Source organism: Numenius arquata, chromosome 2 (assembly GCF_964106895.1).
Source record: "Numenius arquata chromosome 2, bNumArq3.hap1.1, whole genome shotgun sequence".
Taxonomy (NCBI): Eukaryota; Metazoa; Chordata; class Aves; order Charadriiformes; family Scolopacidae; genus Numenius; species Numenius arquata.
In genome coordinates this window covers 130,798,467-130,826,461 of record NC_133577.1, presented here as the reverse complement: position 1 = coordinate 130,826,461, position 27,995 = coordinate 130,798,467, and the positions used below count along the sequence as shown (strand labels likewise).

The 27,995-nt window shown below is 46.6% G+C and overlaps 1 protein-coding gene across 1 annotated transcript in view; it reads right to left on the bottom strand.

Annotated features, from left to right (window-relative positions):
• Positions 1–27,995, bottom strand: part of LOC141478773 (uncharacterized) — a 108,029-nt gene that overhangs the window by 59,679 nt on the left and 20,355 nt on the right. The window contains exons 17-43 of the mRNA XM_074167760.1: positions 27,431–27,568; positions 26,854–27,000; positions 25,796–25,915; positions 22,490–22,636; positions 22,137–22,340; positions 21,663–21,802; positions 19,587–19,710; positions 18,171–18,314; positions 17,659–17,849; positions 16,471–16,548; positions 16,097–16,177; positions 15,980–16,006; positions 14,423–14,467; positions 13,619–13,687; positions 13,417–13,503; positions 12,731–12,757; positions 12,508–12,561; positions 11,093–11,164; positions 10,449–10,532; positions 9,741–9,776; positions 7,271–7,306; positions 6,099–6,131; positions 5,057–5,128; positions 4,193–4,252; positions 3,291–3,326; positions 2,087–2,167; positions 812–847 (exon numbers count right to left, since the gene is read on the bottom strand). Of these exons, the coding sequence (XP_074023861.1) occupies positions 812–847; positions 2,087–2,167; positions 3,291–3,326; positions 4,193–4,252; positions 5,057–5,128; positions 6,099–6,131; positions 7,271–7,306; positions 9,741–9,776; positions 10,449–10,532; positions 11,093–11,164; positions 12,508–12,561; positions 12,731–12,757; positions 13,417–13,503; positions 13,619–13,687; positions 14,423–14,467; positions 15,980–16,006; positions 16,097–16,177; positions 16,471–16,548; positions 17,659–17,849; positions 18,171–18,314; positions 19,587–19,710; positions 21,663–21,802; positions 22,137–22,340; positions 22,490–22,636; positions 25,796–25,915; positions 26,854–27,000; positions 27,431–27,568 (2,369 nt within the window). The remainder of the gene's footprint in view (positions 1–811; positions 848–2,086; positions 2,168–3,290; positions 3,327–4,192; positions 4,253–5,056; positions 5,129–6,098; positions 6,132–7,270; positions 7,307–9,740; positions 9,777–10,448; positions 10,533–11,092; positions 11,165–12,507; positions 12,562–12,730; positions 12,758–13,416; positions 13,504–13,618; positions 13,688–14,422; positions 14,468–15,979; positions 16,007–16,096; positions 16,178–16,470; positions 16,549–17,658; positions 17,850–18,170; positions 18,315–19,586; positions 19,711–21,662; positions 21,803–22,136; positions 22,341–22,489; positions 22,637–25,795; positions 25,916–26,853; positions 27,001–27,430; positions 27,569–27,995) is intronic.

Here is a 27,995-nt window from a genome sequence, read left to right as displayed (position 1 = left end):
AGTGGCTCTAAAGCAGGTAAGATCTCTTCTTTGGCATTGCGTAGCGCTTGGAAAGCCAGTACTAAGGCAGTCTTACGGTGGTTTGAAATGTCTTAAATTAGGGGTGGTGTTTTAGAACAGTCCCATAAATTAAGTAAATGGGGCAGAAGGAGTAGGGTGACAGTAGAGTATTCAGATTTAGGAAGAAAATGAGGTTACTTCCACCAAATCCCACTATTATTTGTGGCAATCTCTTTTCTGCATCTGCTGCAGAGCATAAAGAAAGATCTCTCAAAACCCCCACAGTTTAGTTCTGGCCTTTCTTTTTCAGCCTTTAGATCTGGAAGATGAAACCAAAGCTAAAATAAGAGAAGGAAAGGCCAAGGATAAGATGAAGAGGATTCCTCAGTCTCCTCTAACCCAAGGACAAGTCATCAGGAAATAAAATGAGCAGGGGTCAGCTTCAAAACAAATCAAAGGGGGCGTTTGTCCAGCTGCTGCTGAACTAACCTGTGCAATGCCTTGCCCAGGGCACCGAGAGTGTTAAAGGTTTATGTGGGGTGACGAAATTCATGGTAGAAAAATTTACCAAGAACTATCAAACCTATAAAGATGTCACCTCTCACACAGGACATCCCACTTTTGCATTGCTCCCAGAACCCCCAGGGAAGTTGGTCACTCTTGGAGGTGAGATGCTGAGATGGATAGACCTTCACTTTAACTCAGTGAAGCCCTTCTTCTACAGCACTGTACCCAGACCTCAAGCTGTGAGGGAGCCTGCTGTGTTTAGTACCTACGTAATTATGGAAGGTGTGGGCTCCCCATTGATTACCTTGGTCCCAGAGGTGCCTTTCTCCCCTGGTTCTCCCTACAACACAATGCAGAAGCACTAGGTTACATTTCCACTTATGACCAAGTTATTTCACCCTAATTTCCTACTCGGGTTAAGAGGTCTTATTTTGAAATAAGGCTCAGAGAGTTGGGGCTGTTCAGCTGGGAGAAGAGAAGGATCTGGGGAGACCTTAGAGCCCCTTCCAGTCCCTAAAGGGGCTCCAGGAAAGCTGGGGAGGGACTCTTGATCAGGGAGGGGAGCCATAGGGATAACGGTTTTAAACTGAAAGGAGATTTAAATTAGATATTAAGAAGAAGTTCTTGACTGTGAGGGTGATAAGACACTGGCCCAGGTTGCCCAGAGAAGCTGTGGCTGCCCCATCCCTGGAGGGGTTCAAGGCCAGGCTGGATGGGGCTTTGAGCAACCTGATCTGGTGGGAGGTGTCCCTGCCCAGGGCAGGGGGTTATGAACTAGATGATCTTTAAGATCCCTTCCAACTCTAACTGTCCTATGAAATCATCAGTGACTCTGAAGCCAGGGGTGTTGGGCAGCAGTGCCCCAGGATCAGAAGCACATCTGCTGCTTTTTTTTTTTCAAGCCTTCCCTTGGTGATCCTATTCCACTCGATGTTCAGGGATCAACTCAATCCTTTGAACTGAAGGAAGACCTTCACTGACTGCGGTTAGGAGAGGCTTTCCAGAAGCCAGTTATGATAATTTTGTGAAGGGCCGCCTTGTTTGATCGTAAGAGGGAACTATTATGCCCTAAAACCAAAAACAAGCCCTCCAGGACTGTTCTGGGTGCACACTGTGCTAGTTCCCTGCACGTCAGACAGAGGTGATTCAAGGCCAAAACAGCATGATGTTGAATAACAAGAACTGTAACACAAACACCATGGTGCCACATATCCTGGACCAAGGGTGAAGAGACTCTGTTCCAAAATATAGCCAAAAGCACACCCTAATGATGACCTGTAAAGGACCTACCTTCTCACTTGCAATGGAAGAGCAGACAGAGCCAATGAGAAGTTAGATCCCTTGATGAGCAAACCATTGTGCCAAATTAGTTTGTCCAGTCTCGTTTGTTGACCACTCTTGTGCTGAGACTTGTCTTTTCCACAACCAGTATAACATGCATGCTTCTGACTGGTCCCACCTTGTCACTTGTTCCTACTTTCTCTTGCAAGGGCATAACCTGGGGTTGTCAGCTTGGTACAGAGTGGTGTACCAAGGGGTCCAGGATGACCATCTGACTGGATTGTTAGCTTCTACTTACATCTTTACCTCTTAGTCCGGTCTCGCCTGGTTTCCCAGGTAGTCCTGGTTCACCTTTCTCTCCCTTCAGACCTCTATCCCCCTAAAGAAAACGAAGCCGTTGTTACATTCCTCCTGTGTTTCATAATCCTCACACTTTAGACACTGTGGGGCAGATTCAGACAGCATGGCAGGCCCCATGGAGATGCAATTCCTCCCACACACCTGGTTCAAGCTTCGGCTCAGAGCATCTACCCTGTGCTAGGAAGGGCTGTCCTTATAATATTTGCTTAGAGGGCTGGGCTGGACAGTACCCATCTCTAATTTAGTCCATCCAGACTCCACAATCAGCCTTGGCAGGCACTGCAGAACAGACACTTTGGAAGTTCTCCACCTCCAGGAAGCTTTGCAGCCTAAATGAGGTGGCCCATTAGCAGAGACCCAGGAGATGGGTGAGGTCCTGAGAGAGCAATGTGGACCCAGGATCAGTTCCCCCTCCATATTTTAACTTCCATTCCCACGTAAAATCAGTTGAGCTCTCATGGATGGGTACTTAACGCATTTATTCTGCTTTAGGTTTATACAACACAGACCTTCCTCATTACTCAACCACCTCACCGTGTCTTCTCCCAGCCCAAAACACCTCTTGCTGCCTTCTCCACTTTCCAACCGCATTAACACATCTTGTTAACACATCCTGTCTTGGCTGCATCTCATTTATCTCTTTTGACATGTAATTTCTCCATGCCAATGAAGCTGATCCAGCCTAAATATTCCATTCACGGGGCTACCTGTCATGCTGTAACATTTCCCAAATCCATATGCTCCTTCAGCCAAGCCTGGGGAGCAACACTGCTTAAGAAATGTACACAGCGAGACAGATTTGCTCAACAAACACTGCATTTGGGATGTTTTCCAGACCTCCCTCGACCAGTTTTGAGCCTTTGCTAGGAGGAATCCTACAGGCCAGGATTTGTAGATTTTTTTTAAGGCCTCATAAGGATGCAAGAGCATCTTTTCACTGTTTTTCTCTGCTGGAGACTGCAGCAAAGTAGGATTTGTTTGGACCTTTCAGCTTTTGAACGCTCCCCACCTTTTGCCACTAGCCCCATGGCAAAGATAAAACCCCACTGACTCAAGTTGCTTTGGGTGGCACTGACAATGCCACCCAAAGCCATGGTCATGAGACAACGCTTTCCACGTTGCAAACACTGCCATAGACTCACCTTGTGGCCTGGTTTGCCTGACAAACCTACATTTCCCTGCAGAAATACAGACCGTTAGTCACATGGCAAGAACGATACAGGTAGAATAGTTGCAGGTGAGGGTCCTCTATCCATTTAGATAGAGGGTCCCCTATCCTCTATCTGAAGGGTGTAAACATCATACTCAAGGCTGCAAAGGTGCTCTTTGATTGTAGGTTTTAGCAGCTGAAACAGTCTAGTAAAATGAAGATAAGGGGAAAACAGATGGTGACCTAAGAAGGGCTGCTGAAAGCACCCACTGTCTAGGTGCATCCATCTTCCCCACTTTGAAACCATTAATGCTTTGATGACAAGCTTTGATAGAGGGGTGGGGACCTCAAAGATGTTAGGTTTTGCAAGTTTTTGCTGCTTTACGATGGAAGGGACTATTAATATCCCCACAGAAGGGAACACCAAGGCATTAACCCAACCCTTACTAGACATCAGTGACCTCATGCTGGAGCCGTCAGAAGCTTGCACCTTCTTAAGATACAAAAATCAGGAAGATAAAGGTCAAGTTCACCTTCAGGACACAAAGCCATTGGAACTGGAGCTTCCTTGGCTTTGCTGTTGAATTACCAGTTGAGCATTGACCATCTGTGCTTTCTTCCAGACTCACAAGTGATCCTCTCTCTGCATTTCAGCAGAAAGCACTGTCTTCCACAGTCAGGTGCAAACTGCCCCATCACACAAGACCACCATGGGATCACCAACCACAGTATGACAGCCTGGCTCCTTGTCACCATCCCAATCTTAATTTCCTGATGACGGGGTGAAGGCCGGCAAATTCATGTGCGTGGAGGTGACAGAGATTTTGTCTTTGAACCTTGTGATTTGCCTTCTTAGCCCTCCCCTTCCCAAAGCCAGTGTATTGCCCCACTCACCCTGTCGCCTGGGTCTCCCTTCAGCCCAGGTTGACCAGGAATCCCAAAACCTGGACTTCCCTGCAAAAATCAATGAAGATACATGTTTCAGTGTAATGTTTGGAGAGTTTTTCCTCTCTGGACCTCTACATATGAAGAGACAGCCAGGACTAAACCCTGTGCTGGCACCTCCTCTCAGCTTCTCCTTATGGCCACCACTTTGTCCCTCTCCTCTCCTAACCACCCTCCTTGACACCTGTGAGAGATGCTGTTGTGGAGAGCCAACTTTCACTAAAGCACTATTTGGGGAACCCAGCATGTGCCTCAGTTTCCCCATCCTGACCTTCCAGATCTTGGCTGCAATTCTTCCACTGCCACGCAAAAGCTGTGGTGGCACGACCTTGCCAGTCTTGGGAACATGTTCTGTGCCATGCTCAATGTTGGCAGTCTCCACCTCCACTTTGTACCCCCCCTCAAGAGTCAGTCTGCTTCCCATCCTCGCTATAACTACTGGGAGTTAGTTGCCAATGCTGCTTTTGGTGCTAAGCAAGAGGCAGAGGGAGATGCAGCATCTTCCCAGAGCAGCTTCCAAGCTCAGGACATAAATGTCCACATCTGAAGGTAGCAGGAAAGGACAGAGCAGAGCCCAGGCATTTTCATGCAGCCGGGTGAGCTGAGCATTGGTAACTGCATCTCTCTGACTTCCTTTCAAGGAGCTTTTGACCTCTCCTTGTGACAAGACTCCCCTCAGCTTTCAGCGCATGGGTGTTCCTTGCCAGTGTGACTTGGGAAGGAATTCCATCTGCTTCAGAGTTCCTTTGTGGACACAAACAAAATAAACCCTTATACCCATAAAGGATGCACTGAGAAAAGCAAGCGCATTACCTTCTCTCCTTTGTCTCCTTGCATTCCTTTGTCTCCTTGAGGTCCCAGGGCCCCTGTTGGTCCAATATCTCCCTGTGAATAAAAGACACAGGTTGGTCTCAGGCCACTACCTAAAAATGCAGCCAGCCCAAAAGAAGAGAGACATTTTTGCTAACCAATGTTAAGCAGTCTGGACAATAAGACCGAAGAAGGGAGGTGGCTTCAACATCCAAGCCCAGTGAAAAGGTTTCGAAGGGCTGAGGGAGGTATGAAGCACTGTAGGGCATTTCATGAATGTCAGCCATCAAAAAGCCAAGAGGACTTGGTCCTGCAGTAAATACTTCTCACATGGATAAGGGAGATCTTTTATTTATTTGCAGGTTGGCAATGAGCCATCAAGAATAAAAAAAATATACGATATTCCAGGCCACCACGAGGCCGCTGCAAAAGCGAATTGTATCCGCTGGGCTATAAAGCGGAGTACAACATGGACGACATAGTCAGGGAACAGCTCTGTCTCAAACATCTCCTTGGTTTGAGAAATTCAATTTCCTCCAGTCATGGGGAGGCCAAATGCTGGGTCAGGGGCCTGAAGACATGGGGAAATCTCCATCCGTGGAGACGCTCAGCACACAACGTTCTGAGGAACCTGACCCAGCTTTGAAGTTGGCTCTGTTTTGCACTGGAGGTGGGACTAGAGACCTCCAGAAGTCCCTTACAGCCTCAGTTGTACTTTGATTTTATGTCAATGACTCCCTTGGCTGGAAAGTAGCTTCTGTGTGTGGACTGGATCTGCACTTCAGTGATCTCTCCCTTCTAAAACTAGCACGTGGAAATCCCAAATTTCCCCACAGACTAGGGCTACAAAGAGAATGACAGGTACAAAATGTTAATAAAAGCAAAAGAAATATCAGCAGGGCAAGACTGTTGCTACTTTTCTAACCTCTCCCCTCTAGTCAATCACAAGGGAGGTATGATTAAGATGATGAAACATGCTACAGCCTTCACTTTTTCAGGCGGAGATCTCATCTAAGTTTCAAGCAGTGCTAATTAATGGACTTACCCTGACACCTTTCTTGCCTGGAGGTCCCAAAACCTGAGGATAAAAAGAAATCACAGAAACACTCTCTTATTTGGGAAAAAGTATCTCCCTTTCAAAGTATGGTCTATTCATGTTACCTTTTCCAAAGCAAGAGAATCTCAGCCTTGCTACGGGATAGGAAAACCATGACCTGCACTGATGGCTACAAGGGCTACAAGCCAAATCCCAAACCCAGTGAAGTTTGTGAGGAATCCCACCAACTTTGGTAGGTTTTGGCTCCAGGGATGGGACTGAACAATCATGCACATGCAAGGTGTTATTGGCAGGTAGCTGCTGTAGCCTTCGCTAACACATACCAAGGACCGACCTTCAGACAGCAACATCCCTGCTCATTCAATCATCCTTCTAGGACACATCAGTCTGTCCTGGTGGTGGGTCTCAGTCCTTAATGCAACCTCCAGTTGCTCCCACAGCTCTTGCAGCAATGCCACTGGGCCTGCAGAGGTGGCCACCAACAAGGTTTCTCCTTAAAGCTGCCCTAGCATTTGGAGGCACATGAAGAGCAGTGCCTCTTCAGGGCTGAAGCACTGGGCTTCAGTTGTAGGGACACTTTATCCTTATGCTTCCTGCACAGCAGTGAAGCTTCTTGGAGGAGACAGTGGGCAACTGTGGTGCAGGGTTGGGAATACAAGTGGAGCAAGAGACCAGAAGACATAGTTGGCTGGAGGCTCAGGCAAAAGCTCTGTTAGTTCTTCCTGCAGTTCAATGGGACACATCTCTCCTGGTCCTTGGTCTACTGGCACCACTACTGGTGATCGTGCATAGCTATAGCACAAGAAGGGCTATAAATCCACTCATAGTTACCCCCGTAGCTGGAGCACCTGGAAATCCTGGGTTCCCCTGCAAGGCAAGAGGACATAAAATGAAAAATCTGGGGCAATGAAAAATTTTTGCTTACTGCTTTCTCCCACTCATTCCTTAAAACAGCTCAAAACTCCTCTCAGAAGCACCAGAGCAAAACAGAGGAGACACAGAGCTCAAGAACATCTCTGCTGGCTTCATCTCTGAGTAAGCCCACCATAAACACACCCAACTGCACCTGCAAGAGCTGCACACATGGAACAGGCTGGGGAAAGTCAGGATACCTTCACCTGAGCTACTCAAACCTGTTGCCCTCTTACTGTTTGACTTACCCGGTCTCCCTTCTGTCCTGGAGGTCCTGGGAGTCCCTGTAAGAAAGACATCAAGAGAGGACTTCCATCAGACTGAAAACAGATTCAGCCCTTTCGGTCCCTGCTGCAGTGAGAAGATCCCAGCCAGAAGCAGGGAGGGAGGAAGCTTTTCAGCCCAATTTTTCACTAACCACAAGACATCTCTGCCAGGCAGCTACCAGGGTCTTGGGCAAGAGATGGAAATCCCCATGCCTATCTCTAGCACGCCTGGTTGCCACCTACTGGGAGACCAACTGCATAGCGGCAAGCTCTCATTCTAGGTAAAGCTCTCAAAGACGGTCCTTTGCAAGCAAGAAAAGGTATGGAGGTGGCCATGAGATGCATGGGAGCTACCAGACCGGGTCAGTGCTTTGTCTAACTCAGCCCCAGGACTCTGCTCAGAGCTGGAAGCTGCAAGTACTCATACCTTCTGTGCTTGCAGGGCCTTGCTCCTACAAAGTGCGCTGGCACGAGGAGGACTGACAGCCTATTTCCATTTTTCACTGCTGTAGCTATTCTTAGGAAAAAATGCTGCCGTCTCTTTTGATTTTTGAGGCTATAATCAAACGCACGTGCAGAACGAGTGCAGCTGGGGGAGCTGTAAAAACAGCAAACCTGAAATAGAGCTCAATAAAAGCACCCTGTGAATACTCAGTACGGGCTGGCAAGGAGTATTCAAGGTTGGTTTGTCAGTGTTTGCTAGTTGCAGGCGTTCTTGGGAATTTACCATCGGCGCAAGGTCTATCCCGCACACGAGAGCACCTTCAGCAGGAGAGAGCTCCTGAGCCTTGCACTTAGGTAGCATATAGCTATGTGGACCTGTTGTATCTGGCCAGACTGGGAGAAGCCTTTAGGAAGGACATCAAATTCCCTCCCTCTGGATCTCCAACCAGATACCTCAACTAGTCTTCCCTGAACCCAAAAACAGAGTCAGCGCTTCTTCCCCTCCTGCTTTGAGCGCTGGCCAGTCTCACCTTTTCCCCTTTCACACCACCTTGCCCTTTGTTACCCTGGAAAACAGAAGATGCTTTAGTTAAGACAAGGCTCCACTGGCACAGCAGGATGAGCCTGAAGGCTCACACGCTGCAGAAGAGCATGCTGAGCACCCTGGAGATGTGAAAGCCCAGAGTAAAGCAAATTAAAAATAAAAAAAAAGAAGCTTTTTACATATATGTCATATATAGCATATAGCATGTTACATGTATATATTGCATATGTTTATGTGTTGTATATTATATAGATATATGCATATTCATTACCTGTCAAGTATCTATAACATACTAAGACATCTTGTATAATCAAACATATTACTATACGTACTTTATGCCTAATATTAAATTGCATGCATATTATAACAGATAGTTACTATACTGTTATATCATAATCATCTACTGTATAATATACATATATAACTATATGTATATATGGACCATCCTGAGCTTGATTGGACTGTTTCCTCCCAAGAGCTTGAGAGCTGAAGATGAAACAATCTCTTGGAAAAGTTGAATTTACAACATAGATAATGTGCAGGTTTGGGGTTGTGGGGTAGGCCCAGGCTTAGCTCAGAGGCTGAGCATAACCAAGAGAAGCAAGGTGAGATATTGGTCCAGGGCTCAGTTACTGTGGGTAGTATATTTACATATTGGTTTTAAATCTTAATTTTTAAAACTTCGTTCTGATTTGATTAATTTGGAGGCACACCCTTGGCCCAATCAGTTCTTCTTCCCCAGGTGGTCCTGGTTCACCCTAAATTGAAAAGAGAGAAGGTTCACCCTAAATTGAAAACGAGAAGCTGCGATTGCCTCATCTTCCCTGGGTTCCCGGCAGAGTTGTCAGATTTGGGCTGGAGCTACTTTTTTCCATTCCCTTTCCTCTGGCAGCACCAGGGCTCCAAAACCATTCCTCCACAAACCTCACCAACCCCAGGCTCTTAAGCAAGGTGAGAGAATTGTCAAGTCAAGGTTTCCTTTTCCCCCAACCGTTGGAAAAAGACGGACACTTCCAGAAGAAAATTCAGACTTCAGGATGGGCTATATCATCTCTCACAGGGGTGGTCTTTCTCCACTGGAAATGCAGGAATGAATCTGGACCTGGATGGTTCAGAGGAAGGTGTCCAAAATGCAGATGTGAGACAATCTGCTCCTTACATCTTCCTCCCAAAACACATTTAATGTGAACTACTACAGTCCTGCAGAGTCTCAGTGGCCCCAAAAATGCCATTTATTATTTTATTAAAGTATCACATCTTGCTACCAATTCCAGGTCTCTGCAGCACCCTGCAGCAATGACTTCCACAAGTCAGTGACTGCTGATGTGTAAAATTATTCCCTTTCGTTGCTTTTGAGTAAGGCGTCAATATTCCTGCAGCCTAAGATGATGGTTAGAGCTAGATGTTTTCCTTGGCACCTGAGTACCAGGCACAGGGACTCAGGTTCAACATTTCAGTACCCACCTTTGGTCCTGGTGCTCCTGGAGGTCCCATCACACCCTGAAAAAAAACAGAAAAAAACAGTGAAAGCTCAAACTTTAAAATCCAATGTCTTCCCTTCTCTCATCCATTTGTAACCACAGGATGTGCCCTCTGAGAAAAACCTAGATAATCATAGAATCATAGAATCGTCTAGGTTGGAAGAGACCCTTGGGATCATCGAGTCCAACCATCTACCCTACTCTACAAAGTTCTCCCCTACACCATATCCCCCAATACCACATCTAAACGGCTCTTAAACACATCCAGGGATGGTGACTCAACCACCTCCCTGGGCAGCCTGTTCCAATGCCCGACCACTCTTTCTGTGAAAAATTCTTTCCTAATGTTCCGTCTAAACCTACCCTGTTGGAGCTTGAAGCCATTCCCTCTCGTTCTGTCATTAATTACCTGTGAGAAGAGACCAGCATCAACCTCTCTACAGTGTCCTTTCAAGTAGTTGTAGAGAGTGATGAGGTCTCCCCTCAGCCTCCTCTTCCTCAGACTAAACAGTCCCAGTTCCTTCAACTGCTCTTCATATGATTTGTTTTCCAGGCCCTTCACCAGCTTTGTTGCCCTCCTCTGCACCCGCTCCAGCACCTCGAGATAAGAGATATTGGAGGAGACTCTGGAGAAACTAGACCCTCCAAGGGGACTTCAGTTGCAAATCTCACCCTAAAATTGCCAAACCACCTGCTTTCCTTCTTCCCCCTTCAAGCCAGCAGTGCCAGGAACGCCGGTTCCTGCCATCCCCTGCAAGGTAAGCACAGCATTGCCCTCGGGAAAGTGAGGGCAGAGCATGAGATGTCCTACCCAGATATCTGCTTCAGAGCTCTACCCTTAGCCACCCTGCAAAGCAGGAGGGGAGAAATTTGCTCCATAAATAGTTGGCTAAGTCATATGTCTAGCCAGTAACCTTCAGGCAAGGTGCAAACAATGAGGTGGAGGAGAGAATTAAAAAACAAGGGTCTGGAGGTGTTTCCAGCGACCATTTCTGTAGGTGTCTCCAGTGACCATTTGAAGCAGGGGGGGGATTCAGCGAAGGGAGCATGCAGGGCTTGGGCCACGTTTGGGAGAAAAAACTCCTCTTGATAGAAGGAACTGCAGAGGAGATCTTCCACTGGGTTAAAACAAGAGGACTGAGAGGAAAATGGACTTGGATGGAGATGGAGCATCTATTCTACCATGCACAAACTCAAACCCATACAAGCAGGGAGTGAAGGGGAATGGTGGGAGATCCCAACGTGCCTCCCCACGTCTACCCTGCTATTACTTTGTCTCAGCTATTCTCAGCTCCCCCTTGGGCTGATAGATCCTGCAAGCATATGAATAATGACCTTTTCTCCCCTTGGTCCAGGCAGTCCAGGAACACCATCTAGTCCTACCGGGCCTGGCAAGCCAGGTTTCCCCTGAAAAGGAAGACATATCATCAGATCTTTTTCTTCCAAACTTTTCGTTGCCAATCATACTAAAGAAAAGGTTGATTTTTAAGGGTGCAGAAACACAAGTAGAGAAATATATATACTGATGTGCGTATCCAAACAGTTCCTTTACAACGGAGGATTTCTAGAGATGTCTATGTATTCCCAAATTTCCTTTTCCCCCCTCCAAATAAGCTGCGGATCACTGGTTTTACTCAGGAAGGGAAAATAAAGATGTGTTTGCTTGTTAGAGCCTGGGTACCCATGTTGATCTGGCAGCGGCTGTCTTCTGCAGTTGCTCTTCACGGCTGTGTAAGAGGGTGACCACAGTAATGGTGCAAGCGTAGAAATGGTGAAGACTGACACATGGAAATGGCTAGTCTATGGGATATAGCTCTACAGTATGACAAAGTAACAAAAAAAGGACCCATTTATGATGATGGACAGTAAGAGGCATCTTAGGAAGGGTGCAAGAATAGGACATGCATATAGTCCTTCAGTAATCTTTCAGGTTTGAGCCATTTGTAACACAGGGACTTCCCAAGCTAATCATGGTTTCTTTTATTCCTAGTAGTCCTCCATAGACTTTTTTCTTTCTCTTATCTCCCCTTCAAGTCGAACTTCCTACACCCCAAACATCCTTGTGGGACTTCTGTGAAGTACCATCACCTTTTCTTTGTTTTGAACCTGCTGCCAGCTTGGTCCATTTGCTATCCCATTCTTTTGACCCATTTTCTTGCCCTCCTCTGGACCTGCCCCAGTTCTCCTCTGTTCTGCTGAGACCAGAGGGGTGGGATGCAGGAAGAAGGAGGGTTGCACTCAGCTGCTCCATGGGTGAAGGAGACAGTGGGGGCTCAAGGGTGACTCATTGTTGCTTTGGAGTGGCCTTCAGGTGACATTTGTTATCATCTGCTAACATGATTGACTATGACAGAGGGTTTATTGTCATGGTGAGCACCATGATGGGTGCACTTCTCACAGCTTTGCTCCATGCCATGAGGAAGAGCATGCCCTTGCTTTTGGAAAAGGAATGGCTGTTACTGCGTGTCTTTGCTGGGTTTCTAACATTTCCCTTTCAGCGGTTCCTGAGTGACAGGTCAACAGGATGAAGCTGACAAAGTGAGAAACACTTAATTGCCCCTGCTTAATCTGCCAGCCCTCAGCAGCAGTGAAGCATCCCAAAGTGAGATGAGATAGCTGATGAGAGCCGGCAGTAGACACTGTCCCTCTACACCCACCCTGCATGGCAGTGAGCACCTTGAGGCCAATGGTCCCTCCCCACCATAGCCAGCAACTCTTCCTTAACCACTCGCCATCGATGGACCACTCACCAGCTCTCCCATTCCTCCTCTGTCACCCTTGAGGCCATTCCTCCCACGAGGGCCCTGCATGAAGCACAGGACAGTCTTACTGAGTGTCCCAGCAGCCCTTTTGGGTCTTGATGGACATACGGTTAGTATGGAAACCAGAGCCTATTGGGCAGCTTAGAAATACTTAAAAAAAAAAAAGGCTTCTCATCATATGCAGGAGTGAAAGCCAATCTCAGGTACTTACCCTGGTACCTGAATCCCCGCGTTCACCCTGAAACATAAAGGACAAGGAGCATTACCGTGGGGTGGTAATTTAGGGAGCGGGTCCAGTCCTCTCTAAACATAGTCCCGGCAAAAAGCTCCTGCAGGCTGACAACCCCAGGGACCAAAACTCCCACCCCAAAGGGAAAACAGAGCTTTAGTAGAGGTTTCTCCTATCCTGTGTGCTCCAGACATTTCAACCCGCAAAATCTGATGACAACCTCCCCTTAGGGTAGAAGAGGGGAGTTTAGATCTCGGTCTATGCTGAGATTTTCTGATGGTGCAAGGGGGTATTTGGTGACAATCATCAGTCAGTTTTAGCACAAGTGATCCTGGCTGTTTCTTTCCAGCCACTGAACAACCCTCCTAGGGACCTGGAGCTGGAAAAGTCTTAGAGTGGCCACTGAAGCTGGTACCATGTCAAGCAAGGCTGACCATAACCTTTTCAAGCTCCATCATCTATTCCCACTGTGTTGAACAGCAGGGCCCCAATGACAGGAAAATTTTGCAGAGTTCTTCCTTTTTTTTTTTTTTCCTCAATGGGAAATCCCATGATGGAGAGAAGAAATGAATGTTCCCAGGGCTCTTGAATGAACAGAGTATCCAGAGGACCCTGGACTATGCTGAATCTCCTCTCTCTGTAGTACAACATCACAGAACCATGCTCACCTTGATGGAGATCCCTGGTGGCCCCTGTGGCCCTGGTAAACCTGGTGGTCCTGCTACCCCAGGAACCCCCGGCTGCCCTTTCTGTCCCTGCAACAACAAAAACCAGGAAAGGGAAGGACGTGGGCTCTCTTCCAGCTCCCTTCTTTTCTCTGCCAGCTCTTGAGAGGTTGAAGGGTCCACCACACCCGGGTATGAAACTCACAGGGGGGCCAGGCTGCCCATTTCGGCCAGGAATCACCTCCACTCCTCCCAGCACATAGCCTGGTTCGCCCTGCACACAAGGAGAAGATGACATGTGCTTAGCTGCATTGGGAGGTCCAGGTGCAACCAGGCAATTTCATAATTTAGGGGCAATGTCACGATTGGCGTGACTAAAACCAAACAGGTCCTCCCTATGCTGCAAACCCAAACCATCTCCTTGCAGCAAGTCTTTTGCAGAGGCACCAGAAACCCCACGGCTATGACACGAGCTCTGCTCACTGGCACGGCAGAAAATTAATCCCAGGGGAAAAAAAGGAGGTTGGCTTTCAGCAGGATCCACTCCCTGATCTGTGGCCATACAGATGGCTCGGGTGGATGCAAGGAAGGAGAAGGAATGTGTACTGGGGGATGGAGGAAGGACAGGACAAGTACTCCTGGGATCTGCCCACAACTGATCCTGAAGCCTTACCTTTTTGAGTCCTAAATGTATGCAAACAGGCTTGTTCATAGCAGAAACTCAAAAAGGCAGAATGACCCAACCAAGCAATACCTCCTTCTGCAAATCACCAACTGGAACGTGCCAAGGGCCTGTGATAAGGACTGAGAACTTTTCTCCATAAAGACGTTGAATTCCTCCTAGCAAAGCTGAAGGACAACTCCCCAAGCTGAAGACTGGCAGTGTAGGGCCAGTTACATATAGCTCAGAAGTTCATATTCACCACAGGTCACTGTACAAATGCTTAGAAATTAGAGATCAGAGCAATACAATGGCTTTTGCCTAATGAAACCCAGGAATGAAACTCACTCTCTCTCCTTTGGGCCCTGCTGGTCCGGGATAGCCAGGAGAGCCCTGGAATTAAAAATAGATCCTGCAGCATGAAACAGCAAAGCACCCGCAAGCCCATCACTGTGGGATGTTCAAGTCACTGACCCGTCTCTAATAAAATGTCATTCACTTTTAAAGTGATCATGAAAATAGGTTCCCAGAAGTGGATTTTGGTCCAAACGTTGATGAGAAATACATATGTGTCATCCATGGGTGTGTTATCTGTCCCTCTCTAGTGATGGGTGCATGTAGGATGGACGCTTGATGTAGTGACAGTGTAGTCCATTCAAGCACCATGGGAAGCTGTGAGGAATGAGGGGTTGCTGCTTATTTAATCGACCAGGAGAAGCCAAATGAGGCAGAAGGGGCATTCAGTGGCTGCAGTGGTTTGTGTTGGAACCCTGTGACCTGTGCAAACCACGGCTCACAAATGTCACAACCTGTATTATAGGTGCTACCCCATCACAGACACTGGCAGTTTGATCCAGATGCCCAAAGATGGGTAATATCCTCAGGTACCCACAGCATGGGGCTGGTAGACATGATGCAGGATTTATGGGAGACCTGTATCCTTCTGAAGCATCATCTGGAGGATGGGTGGGATAACAGGACATCTCAAATCACATGAGAGGACTCTTTAAGCAACTGAATGGAGCCTAAAAGATGGAGTTAAGTTCAAGAAGGTGCCACTGAAATGTTGTCTCTGCACACGAGCTGGCTGTTTACACCTCACTGCAGCCAATGGAGGTCAGGGGCTTACTTTAATTACACACACACTGGTGTCTTGTGCCATTTGTGATGCTCTCTGACACCTGCCTGGCCTCCAGCTCTCACTTCAGCAGTGTCCATCGAGTCCCACATTTTATCAGCCCTGCATGGTTGCCTTAGAAGTCCTAGGGCATCTCAAATGACCTGGGCACCTTGGTATCAGCCCCTTGTCGCTTTAGCCCTCGGAACCAAGGGTGATTTAGCTGGTCAAACACAGCTGTCTACTAATAAAGCCCTGGTAAAAGCAGAGGAGGAGGGACATCCGTGACTGCTGATCTAGTGTGCAAAGTTGTGCCATCACCAATGACATCAACAGGACGGAGCAATTAATACAGCAAAAACAAGGGCACATGAGGTTTGGCTGGCCTCACTAGATGCATGTTTTCCAAGCAATGCTATGGACTGTCGCATGACATACAATTTGTGTATGGGAAGGCTGTGAGCAAACGATGCTGCTGGTGATTACGCATTAGGACTGATAGATATGACTGAAGGCAGAGTTCATAGTCCCTGGCCTTTTTCTCGACAGCTCTGGTTCATTGAAGGTTACTTGGTGAGAAACGTGCCCATGTTGCATTGTGTTATTTGCCAGATCTCTGAACAGAAGGAAACCTATTTGGTGACAGCAATAACCCCTCATAAAGGAAAAATGGGTCACTTGGTTCTCCCTGCTGTCCTGCTCAGCACAACTGGCCTTTGAAAGGCTTGAAAAGCAAAGCTTAAGAGTCCTGCTGAATTGATGATCTTTGCTGTATTGAAAATACTTACAGTATCACCTTGGATGCCAGGGAGACCCTGCAAAACAGGAGAGAGAGATATTTGAGAGACATGTTCACTTTTCTCTTAAATGGCACTTTGACAAGGTTTGTTAAAACAAATACTTACCATGAGTCCAGGGGGACCAGGAGGACCTATCCGCCCCGGTCTGCCTGGCAGCCCGGGAATGCCATCCTTCCCAGGTAGACCCTAAACATATGGAAAGTAGGAGCATGCAGGTTATGGCTCCAGACCTGTAAACCCAAAACAGCTTCATGCAGCACTAACCTTCTGTACCACTTGAGGGAATCCCCAATTGCCAGCACACACACACACACACACGTTCCCTTTTGCCTGATTTCCAAAGCCAGCATGGAGCAGGATGTATCGAAACACCAACATAAAGGATCTGAAGATGATTCTTTGCTAGATCTCTTCCTTCATTCTACTCATTTAGTTGCATATTAATTACCTGAGTGGATAGTTCATGCTGGTGGACTCACCCTCTCTCCTTTCTCTCCCTTTGTAGTAAAGCTGTACGGGCCATAGCCTCCATGATGAGCTGGTGAACTCCTGAAGCTCTTGAAAGGAAAAGGAAAATAGAACAAATGATAATGAAATTATTATCTGCCAAAGGATGGCAAATAAACCCAAACCAGATTGACCATGAAACACAGACTAGCACACTCCTTGACTTATGCAACAGAAGAAACAGTAAGGTTGACCATCCAGGGAACCTGTTCATATCCTCAGGCTATTTAAAGTCCCTTGGAGGTGATGCATTATTTAGTGTCTCCGGCTTGTGTCTTGAAATTGGGAGAACAGGATGGAGAACATAGAGTTCTGTGAGATAAAATGCAGTCAGGGAGCATATCCATAACTCAGGAAGCCTTGGCCCATGTTACACCTGCAGTTCAGGTATCTTCTTTTTGGCTCAGAGAGACTCTAAATACTCTTGGTTACATATCTGCAAGGCTTCAGGGTAGTGTCAATGCAATTCTTCTCCCCCGTGGGAGAAACTATGGAAAGGAGTTTGGTGGAGATGGAATAAAGACCCTAATTCAACCATCCACGGATAACATTAATTTCACCTAATTTTAGACTGCCATAGCACAAACATCACCATCTGAGCTATTCTCCCAGTGTACCAGGACACCTACCTATGAGCTGAAGCATTACCAGACTTTGCTGACCACACTGACTACCTGTCCACCAACTACTATGGAGACTTTAATTTTTGCCAGTGAAGCTAACACAGACTGTTCAGACCTGTTGGGTGTCAAGAGGTCACTGCACTTTAATATCACCAACCTTTTCATTAAAACAGCCATAAAATATCACTGTTGGAGATACTCTGCTGATGAGCTCATAATAGTACCAATGACCCATCTGCCAGAGTTAGAAAAGGGCAATGAATTTATAATACATTCAAGTCCTCTGTCCCTGCAGTGGCCTTATGCTATGAAACTTTCAAAGCTCTTTTCTGGCTTCCCCAGTTCCACTCCCTTGAGTTCCAAGATTTTGTTCCTTATCTCTAGGGCTGGACAGTAAGTGAGGTCAGGATTGGACCCCGTGTCCTCAATCTGTTCTGTCTTTGCTTTAAAGCTTTGCTCGGGGAAGAAGATTGCCCTTGTGCATGACCTGCACCAAGAAAGCTGGTTTATATTCAAAGAGCTGTGAAGCAAGCTCACCTCCCCAGATGGTAGCTGGGGCCCTGAAGGCTGGGAGTCAGAACAAATGACCTCTATCAGCTCTCGAAGGATTTGGGGGAAGTCATCGAACGTGCTGACGTAGAAAATATTCTGGAGGTTCTGCTGCAGCAAGATGCTGTTGAGCTCAACGGGGTCAGCTCCTGAGACACCCACAGCAATGACGCGGATCCCTGAAACACATCGCTCACTCAACGGAAGCACAATTGTTTGAGATCAGAGTTTCCAAACCCCTCATGTCACAACCTTCCTGTTAATAACCTCTGCTGGGATTAGGCACTCCAGTAGCCACGCAAGAACTCACCTGGAGCAGCGCGTGTGAGTTACAGCAAAACAAGACACTCAAAGTAGGAACAGAAAGAAGAAAGGATAAAGGAGCGAAGAAAGCCAACAATTCACTCAAAGTGCACACATCACATAACATACCACCCTCAACCCCCTGGAAATTCATAGAGAACAAAGGCCTCAGGGAAACGCAACAGGGCAACTCTTACCCAGAGCATGGGCTGCTCTGGCTGGTAGCAACACGTCATCCTGGGATCGCCCATCGGTCACCAGCACCAGCACGTGAGGGAAATCCGGCCTCATCCCTCTGGAGGACTGAAATAACTCCTTTAGCACGTAGGTTATGCCACGACCTGGGCAAACACAGAGAGGGACGGTGTAAATCTGCCTGTTGCGTCTGCAGGTGGGAGCTGTGGGTCCCCTTCCACAGATGGAGAAAAAAGGGCATTCAGTATCCATAAATGGATCGTAGTCCCTAACATGGGGCAATGTCTTTTGAGGGAAGACAGCAGTAAAACAGGTCGGCTGAAATGGTTCAGGCTGAATTCAGCAGGTAGTTTTGGAAAGCTAAAAATAATACATTTGGGAGATTTGAAGCGCTTTCCTTGCATTTTAGGAAAAAAAAAGTGCAGGATTCCCATTTCCAAATTTCTTTAGAAGGACCAGGAAAGTTTTACAAAGAACTCTCCCTAAAGCTGAAATGGTTAAGAAGTCCCAAAACATTATGGAAAGACACGTATCATGGGTAAAATGCTTCTATTGATACAACTTCCATAAAAAGAAGGATTGGAGGCAAGGTTGCCTAGGAATTTACAGTCTTACCAGTTTCATGCCTGCTTTCCCTAAACAGTCAATCAAAATCCTTGTATTTTGGGTGCCTCAAGGCTTCCCTTTACATTGACTGACTGGAAGACATTAATTGGGCCATTTAAGAAGGGTAAAGTTAAAACTAATTACCTTCAATTTAATATTACTGTTCATGTACCTTCAGGGAACCAGGCGTACCCTACTGTCCTGCTGGGAATGAGTAGGTGGAAAGTCCTGTCTGTCTCAGAGCATTTAACTACATGAGACAAAAGTGTATGATTTTTGGAGGTGCTTTGCTGATGAAAAGCTGTATTCTTTGTACAAGAGAAGTCAACAAAGGACATTTACATGACGACACACCATGAAAATAGGATGGGGCGCGTTGTTTTGTTGTTAGGGGTAACAAGGCAATATCTGTTGGAATTTGCTGATTAAAATGTGCATACAGTGGGCAATAAGGATGCTTCAGCATCAGCTATCCTTACCTAATGTTTATGGGCTTTATCTCCAAGCCAGGTATAAAAATCTCCCTCAAGTGCAGGCAAGGTTATAAAATAACGAAGAGAAACCCAGTAGTAACACCAGGACGTGGATAAACAACATCAGGCTAAGCTGGAAAGACTATCCCTAGAAATAAAACTAAATTCAATCCTCCCTTCTCAAATTTTAGGCTATAAGTTATAGACCAAGGACTTTGGGCCATAACTATCTAACCAGGCAAATGGGTTCAAAACACACAGACAAATGCCATCCCTGGTCTCCAGCCTCTGTCTTGGTCTAGAAGGTCCACCCCATTTGTGCATCTGACCCATCCAGACCTGTTTTTGTGTTGCCCCCAGCGTAGCTCAGTCCCTTGACGGCTTTCAGGACACTGTTGCGGTCCCGGTGCTGGTTGAAGTGGAAGGCTGCCCTGGGCTCCTCGCTGTACTGCGCAACAGCAACCTGCCAAAGAAAAAGGAGGTGAAAAAACGTGGAGGGCTCAGGCACACAGCAAATGTGCCATCGCTCAATAAACTGCCTTGAGTTAGACAATACAACTAGTTGCGGTGCAACAGGAGTGGAAAGCAGTTGTGTTTCTTGCAGACTGAAAACTGGCACAAAAAATGGCCATCAAGTTGGCAGGTACATAGGGCATAATCCATATGCTTAAGCATGGGCAAGGTATGGAAGTGTTCAAGGCCAGGCTGGATGGGGCTCTGAGAAACCTGGTCTAGTGGGAGGTGTCCCTGCCCAGGGCAGGGGATTGGAACTGGATGATCTTTAAGGTCCCTTCCAACTCTAACCATTCTATGATTCTATGATTCCCAGAGAAGTTGTGGTTGCCCCATCCCTGGAGGGGTTCAAGGCCAGGCTGGATGGGGCTTTGAGCAACCTGGTCTAGTGGGAGGTTTCCCTGCCCATGGCAGGGTTGTTGGAAATCTATGATCTTTAAGGTCCCTTCCAACCCAAACCATTTTATGATCTTACTATTTCAGACTTTTTAGGGCATCAGAATCACAGAAATCAGAAATTTCTGCATGGGCTGGTGGATACAGCCCAGGACTGATGGGAGACCTGCACACTTCAGGCAGCTCATGGTTGCGTGGGAGCATCTCCTGCTGCAGCAGCTCCCAAGGCGGCACCCATCCCTCCTGAATTAAACCATGGATTGCCACTGAGAGCAAAAGGAGGCCAGCTACTTAGCTCATACTGTAGCCATCTAAATTGAAATTTCCTGGTTGCCCAGGGAAGTGGTGGAGGCCCCACCCCTGTAAATGTTCAAGGCCGGGTTGGATGGGGCTTTGAGCAACCAGGTCTAGCGGGTGGTGCCCCTGCCCATGGCAGGGCGGTTGGAACTAGATGATCTTTGAGGTCCCTTCCAACTCTACCCATTCTATGATTCTATGAAATGTCTTTGTTTCCCCAGAATTATTTGTTACCCCAGGGTAAGTTCATCATGTGCCTACACCTTCAAGACTACCTGTAAGTAAAGAGTGCAAGAAGCTCCCCTGATCAACAGAATTACACTGCTTTAAGCTCTGCAGGTCTCTCTTTCAAAGGACTAGTTCAGATATTACATTAATTAAACACAAATGACCCCCCAAAATTATCTATTGAGTCTTCCAATTGGCTTTGCTGAGCTGTTGCTTAATGCTGTAGGTTTTATTTGCCCTTGAGGTGTTTCACAGCACAGCCTGGGGATCTGGTCCTCTGTTTGTCTGGAGGATCCAGTTGCTGGTGTGTGCTGCATCTCCCATCTGGTGGGACCCTCTCCTGGGTCTCTAGCCACTAGCATTTTGGATGTGGGGGGTCCACAAAGGGGTCCTAGAAGGGTACCTGCACCTGACACACGCCTGGGCTCCATAACCTAGACAGCATTTCAGTAGGTCTGGGATTTGCTTTATTACTGATGACTTGGTCTTGGAAAAATAGCCAAGAAATGGAAATATATCCAAATGAGTAGGCTGAGATTTAGGAGACTTTTGTTCATGGCTTTGTTGGACACACACATAGCGTCAGCCACAACACAGAATTATAGAATGGTTAGAGTTGGAAGGGACCTTAAAGATCATCTTGATCCAACCCCCCTGCCATGGGCAGGGACACCTCCATGAGAGCAGGTTGCTCAAAGCCCTGTCCAACCTGGCCTTGAACACCTCCAGGGATGGGGCATCCACAGCTTCTCTGGGCAACCTGGGCCAGTGTCTTATCACCCTCACAGTAAAGAATTTCCTCCTAATATCTAATCTAAATCTCCCCTCTCCCAATTTAGAACCATTACCCCTTGTCCTGTCACTACATTTCCTGACAAAGAGTCCCATGTGAGTGAGGAGGCTGCTGTCATCGCGGGGGTGAGCAAAAGGTGAACACTTGGAAGGAAAACACCTTTAGGTAACAGAATAACAAAGTCTTGCCTGTGTCCCTTCAGGCCCAATCTTAGGGAAATAGGAAATGATCCGGAAGAGGAAATCCTTCACTTTGTTGAAATTGCTCTGGCCAATACTTGAGGACTCGTCCACCAGGAACCCAATGTCTGCTTTGAACTTGCCACAGACTGCAGAGGGAAGAGAGGATCTCTGTAAGCTGGGGGGTCCTAAAACATGTTTCTTTATGTTCAGAGCAACAGAACAAACCCAAGCACAAACACCTCTTGTGATGCCAAGTGTTGGTGAGTGAGCAGGCAGCACCTTCAGCCCACAGGCTAGTGCCAAGAACTTACTCCATTTTTATGGGGTTTGTGTCTTCCCCTTCCCTGACATTGCCCACTGTCACTACCCAGTGAATGAAGACTAGTTTTGGCTCCCGAGATCAGAGAAGACCATGGTCCCTGGTGCTTTTGACCTACTGTGACATCATCATCATCAAATCACACATGGATACACACTCACTTGGCCCAGGGAGAGTTGTCAGCAGTGTGGACACTGCAGTGGTCAACAGTAGGGTCTCTGGGGTTGGTGGCAGTGTTGTGGTGGTGGCCAGTGGAAGAGGAGCGGTCCCCACATTACTAGGAGATATGGATGGGAATCTCATCATATCCAATTTTGTAGAAGTCACCGGAGCGATGGGTGCGGGTGACTCTCTGTGAGGTCCCACTGTAAGAGACAGAAAAGGTGTTTTTCAAACCTCTTTTAGTTATGATGCCACTATCTAGCAAAGTGTCAGAAGGGCAGAGAAGCCAAGAAATTATCCTCAATATCAGTTACCCAGGTAAAACCGCAACACAAGTCTCCAGCCTCCATACCTGTTTGCCCAAGGAGTGTTGTCTCTGGTCCCTCTGTATGTCCAAAGATTGGTCTTATAGAAAACACGTACATTTCTTTAGTGCTCAGTCCTGTCACTCGATATGATTTAGAAGCTGCTGATACCAGTTCCTGGGAAAGATCAGATGCTGTGGAAAAGAAAGAAACACACATTGACTGGAAGCCAGAGAAACTCAAAACGATTCCCATTTCTGTAGCATTCCGTCTTCTACCGACACCACCTTTGGAGGTTGGGGACAAGATGAGTCCTGGGCTTCGGAGTGGAGACTCTTGGTAAGACATGTTTGCAAACTGCAATGGTCAGGTCCTAAACCAGATGAAATAAGGTTGTTTGCGTGTGACAAGGGAGTTCTTGAGTACACGACTAGGAAAAGAAAATGGGAATTTGTACAACTGTTTACAGAGGGCATTTGGTCCAGGTGGTGGCCAAGACTGAGCTCTGTGGTCAACCGATGGTTTGCAGTGGTCAGCATGTATCCAAACAGGATTCTTTTCTGTTAATGAATGGAAAGTTTGCTGAAAAGTGGAATCAAATCTGAAAAATTTGGTTGCATATAATAGATAGTTTTGATCTAAAATAAGGATAGGAAAAATCTGAAAAAAAAGTCATAATAATGTTTTGACATTTTATGCGTGTCTTGTTTTGGGAATACCGAATGATGAGTTTTAACACTGTTCAAAGTGAAAGTTGCACCTTTTCATCCTGAAATAGCATTTTCCCTTTAAAAAATAGAAAAAAAACCAGCTTGGTTTCTACAGAAAGAAATTAAATCAGTGTAAACAATCTGTTTCATTTTCATTAGATGTTCTCATTTACCCCAAAAAAAATTTTGGAAGGGAGGTTTTGCTTCTTTAAAAAAAAATAAAAAAATCCCTCTTGCAGTTTGACTCAAGATCTTCTACTCCCCTCTCTTTGGGTAGGCAAGTCAAAATTATACTGGGTTTAGGTGTCATGCTACATTGTCTGAAGGGATTTGCTGTAGGAACCACAAGCTGACAGCTCTGCTAAAACACAGCTCTGTGGTAGCCCACCACCCATCCTGCCTGCCCAAACCCTCAAACAGGCAAGTTCAACTACTTTTCCTTTGCAGTTCATGCCATTGTGTAGCACTAAACCCCGTTTTTGTTTGTTTGTTTATTTGTTTGTTTGTTTTTCACATAATGGGTCTTTCACACAATGAGAAATAGTACATGGTTACCACACTCGTACTCTGGGACAGAAACAAGACTTTGATGGTGGACTGAGGCAGGAGGTACCTGGATCATACCCAGGGAGGGATGAACATGCAAGAAGAAGTCTGCAACTTTTGGAGAAGGAAGATGGTCTTTGCTGGGGACAATTTTCTACAAAGAATGAAGCTGATGTTTTGCAAGGGACAAGAGACTGTGAGGCTCAAGGTGCAAATGAAGATTAAATGAGCTTCTATTGATTAGGTGGATAAGAAAACCATGACACTGTGGTGCTCCACGAACAGTCAAGAGAAGGTAGAAAGAAGACAGGGGAGGACAAAGTCCAGCTGAACTTCTCCAAGGTCCTTCTTGTCGCATGAGCTCTGGAGGGAGCCCTGTTGACATACATGGGTTTGGTTTTGTGTAACACTGGATAGAGGAGGTCTACAGCTGGGATGACCTCAAGTTGCGTAGAAGGGGACCCAACCCTGGGTGGCTGGAGTCAGCCAGCAGGGAGGAGGACATTAAACGAGCTTAAAAGGGGGGCAAGGAAAATGGGTAATGAATGACTACTCATTTAGAAAAAAAAAAAAAATCAAGTTGCAGAGAAGAAAATTAATCAAGGCACCAAGAGACAAAAAAAAAAGGACAAAATTCTTAATTGCCTTTATACACTAATGCTGGCAGCCTGGCTAATTAAACAAGAGAAATTGGAATTACTCACCTATGAGCATAAATTTGATCTCATTGGTACTATGGAAAGGCGGTGGCAAGATTCATCTGATTGGAATGTTAAATCAATAGTTATAAACCTATTTCAGAAGGATCGATCTAGTGAGGGTACAGGGGGACTGTCAGACATGGTATTATCCATTTCTGAGCCCCTGACAACTCTGAAACCAATGATTTTTGAATACTTACGGATCGATATTTTAACAGCATGGCACAGGAGGGGAACAGTTGCATTAGATCACTTAAATCACCCTAGAGAACCCAATGTTCAGTTACCTAATCACTTATCCATAATATGTAGAGCAAAAAAAATGATGCTACCACAGGAGACTTCATCCTGAGTGACATATGCTGTGCGTCTTAAGCTGCCAATACCAAAATGTCCTTGGAATTAAAAAAAATTAAAGCTGACAGGCTGGTAACTCAAAAAAATCACTGCAGGGAGCACAGGGGAATTGTGTCAGATTCGTTTTCTTTATTGACTTGCGAAGATGAACTGAACCCTAGCAAAAAGTTAGTGGCTGAAGCAACAACGGCAGGAGACTCGCTATATTCAAAGGGGTTTAGGCCCACTCCAGGAAAAAAATAATACAGCTGGTGCTTTCAAAGGGCAAACCCTGTAAGGCCAAATCAAAAATTGGAAAAAGAAATATACACTAGAAATTGTGAGCAATGAATGAGAAAGTTTTAAAAGCTCTTTACTATATATAGCAAAGCTTTTAAACAGATAAGAATTAAGGCTGTACAGATGAGAAAAAACAACCTTTTTTTGCTACACTGCATCTATCCCTCATGGACAGGTGATAGTGACTCCAGGGGAAGAGACTGATAATGCCAACCAGCAGGTTTTTTCCTAAGCAATTTTCACATCTCCCTGTTCTTTCCCCGAGAATTTTGCAATGGCCAAATGGGTCATCTCGTCAGCCTCTTCAGTGGGCGAGCTGCCATTTTCCCCCCTCTTTTTCACCCAAACAAAGAAGCTGAGATGAAGGGACATGATGTATGGAAGCCCCCAGGGTCAACCCTCTATTCTCCTGCTATAAAGGGTCCAGATGGGTTCAAAAGAAGGAACAGCGTTGGTGCCATCGGTGATGGCATCGTTTACCCCAGGTGAAACTAGGCAGCACTTGGAGAAACAAGTCATGACACTTGAAGGAAACAATAGACACTTAAGGCTGGTGGTGGAAAGAAACTTCCCCTTTAAAATCTGCTTCTTGCATCTTCTGCAGCATCAGCTGGCTCTAAGACCAGGTACTGAATCAGACCGACCACAGGAGCATGCCCACGCTCCATCCTCAAATCCTTTTGGGTGATGGGGCAGCTCAGGACAGGAGGAGACCAAATTACAAACCACCCTTCATTCTCCCACCAAAAAAAACCATTACCTGAGGACAAGCGCCACGTTAATAGGTACGTGGATGCTCCAGGAACAGCCGTCCACGTCAGCAAAACGCTGGTCTCCGCAGCCTCCTGCATTGTGAACTCTGTCACTTTGGGTAAATCCACTGTTAGAGAAGAAAGAAACAAAGCTTAGGGTGGGTAGAAGCTACCACCGAGAATTGGCCCGAGATGAAAGGAAGCTGATGCATCCTTTGGGAGGCTTAAATCCTGAAATCAAAGGCAAAAGTCCAGATAGAAATGATGAGCATGAAGCACATCTCTGCTATGCTTGTCCACAGCTCCAGCTGCTGGTGAATCTCTCAGATGACATCTACCCCAGGGTGCAAAGACGTGTGTGCCAGGAAACACACCTTAGCCTGCAAACGGCTTTGGAGACCTTCTGCCTCCTAAAATACCATGTTTCTGGTGAGAGGAAGGAGTCCCTGCAGCACTTTAGGGATTTTCCAGAAAGCTGAAGCAGATCAGATCCTCAGCTGGTGGGAATTCATGAAGTTTTAGCAAATAACTGTTGGCAGATCTTCAGCCTGGGCTGAGAGGTGTTTCTCTAAACCGACTGTGAAATTTGAGTTGTTAAGTTGGGCAATAGAGTTTTTGCCTGCTCGCTTGGGCCAGATGCTCGTGCTGGCTCCACACCCCACATCTTATCTGCCACTTGATCTCCAAATCTGCCTATTCTGCAGCATCAGTCAAGTCGCGTGACACCACAACGTCATGAGTGATGTTTGCCTTTATCTACTGGAATTGGTCAAGATATTGTAACTACAGAGGTAATTCCAAGATAACGTGTCACAAAAATGGCATCTCGCGATGATTATTGGCATGGGAAGACAGGCAAAGTCCCAATATTTCTTAGAAATAAGAAGAAAGGACCAATGTATGTTTTCTTGCTTGCTGGCTGGTGGGACCTGAGAAGTAGTAAGGTGTCCAACAGGTAATATTGCTCTTTTTCCATCCTCACCTCCCATCAGAGCCCGCAAGAAGAGACGGCCTCCAGCACTAATGTGGAGGTGCTCTTGTCCTCACCCAGTGGTTCTGTACTCACAAGTTTTGGCTGTGAGGAGCGTGGGGCTTCCCTCCCGTCCCCCAATCATTGCAGACATGCAGATGGTGTAGATGGTGCTCTCCTTCAGTTTGGAGATTGTGAAGGAGACCGCCTCTGCTGTAACCACCTGGGAGGTTTCCAAGCCACCTGAGAGGAGCCATTAAAAAAAACCAGTGTTACATAGAAAGGGCAGAGTAATTGCTATTAACAATTATTGTTACAGCAGTTTCCTCCCATATATGTTATGGGATCTCACCAGGGAGGAGTGTTATGTGCTAACTTTACATGTGGGGAAACTGAGGCATGGGCAGGTGAGAGATCTGGTCACAAAGGCATCACATACGCTGCTGGAAGGGAGCAACTTCTCTGATTTCCCAAATCCCAACTATGCCTATATCCAACAGATATCTTTGTGAATGAGTAAAACCTGGCTCAGTTACAGGGCTTCAACCTTCTCCCGTAGACATTACAGAACCCATCTACCCCGATTGTGGGAAAAAGGGATGACCTCCTTTCTTGGGGGGTTCCTTGTGCTCCGTCCTCATACTGCACCTCACCAAGAGAACAGGATTCTTACCATTGAACGGCGCCCAGGATATCTTATAATGAGTTACCCCAGGAAGCCTCCTCCAAGACAGCTTCAAGCTATTTACGCCAGTGTCGGTAATCCTCAGATCTTGAATGGCCTGGATGGGGTTGGAGTCTGCGAGAGGCGCTGAGAAAATTCACCAGGATGAGATGTCTGAAGTAACAGCCCAAGTTACGCACAGTTCATGGCTCTAAGCTATGGCACTGAAGAAAGATTTGGGTATTTATGCAATATCTACTTTCCAGATATTATTCAGGGATGCCAGGCTGCATTTCCTAATGAATCCATGGAGAGGAGCACTACACAGTTAAGATGAGGGATCTCATCCACATCTCTTACCACCTGCACCAAACTCTGGTGACACAACACAGGGAGGTGACCAAGAGGGGACAGATCATAGAATCATAGAACGTTTTGGGTCAGAAGGGACCTTTAAAGATCACCTAGTCCAACCCCCCTGCATTAAGCAGGGACATCTTTAACCAGATCAGGTTGCTCAGAGCCTCATCAAGCCTGACCTTGAACGTCTCCAGGGATGGGGCCTCCACCACCC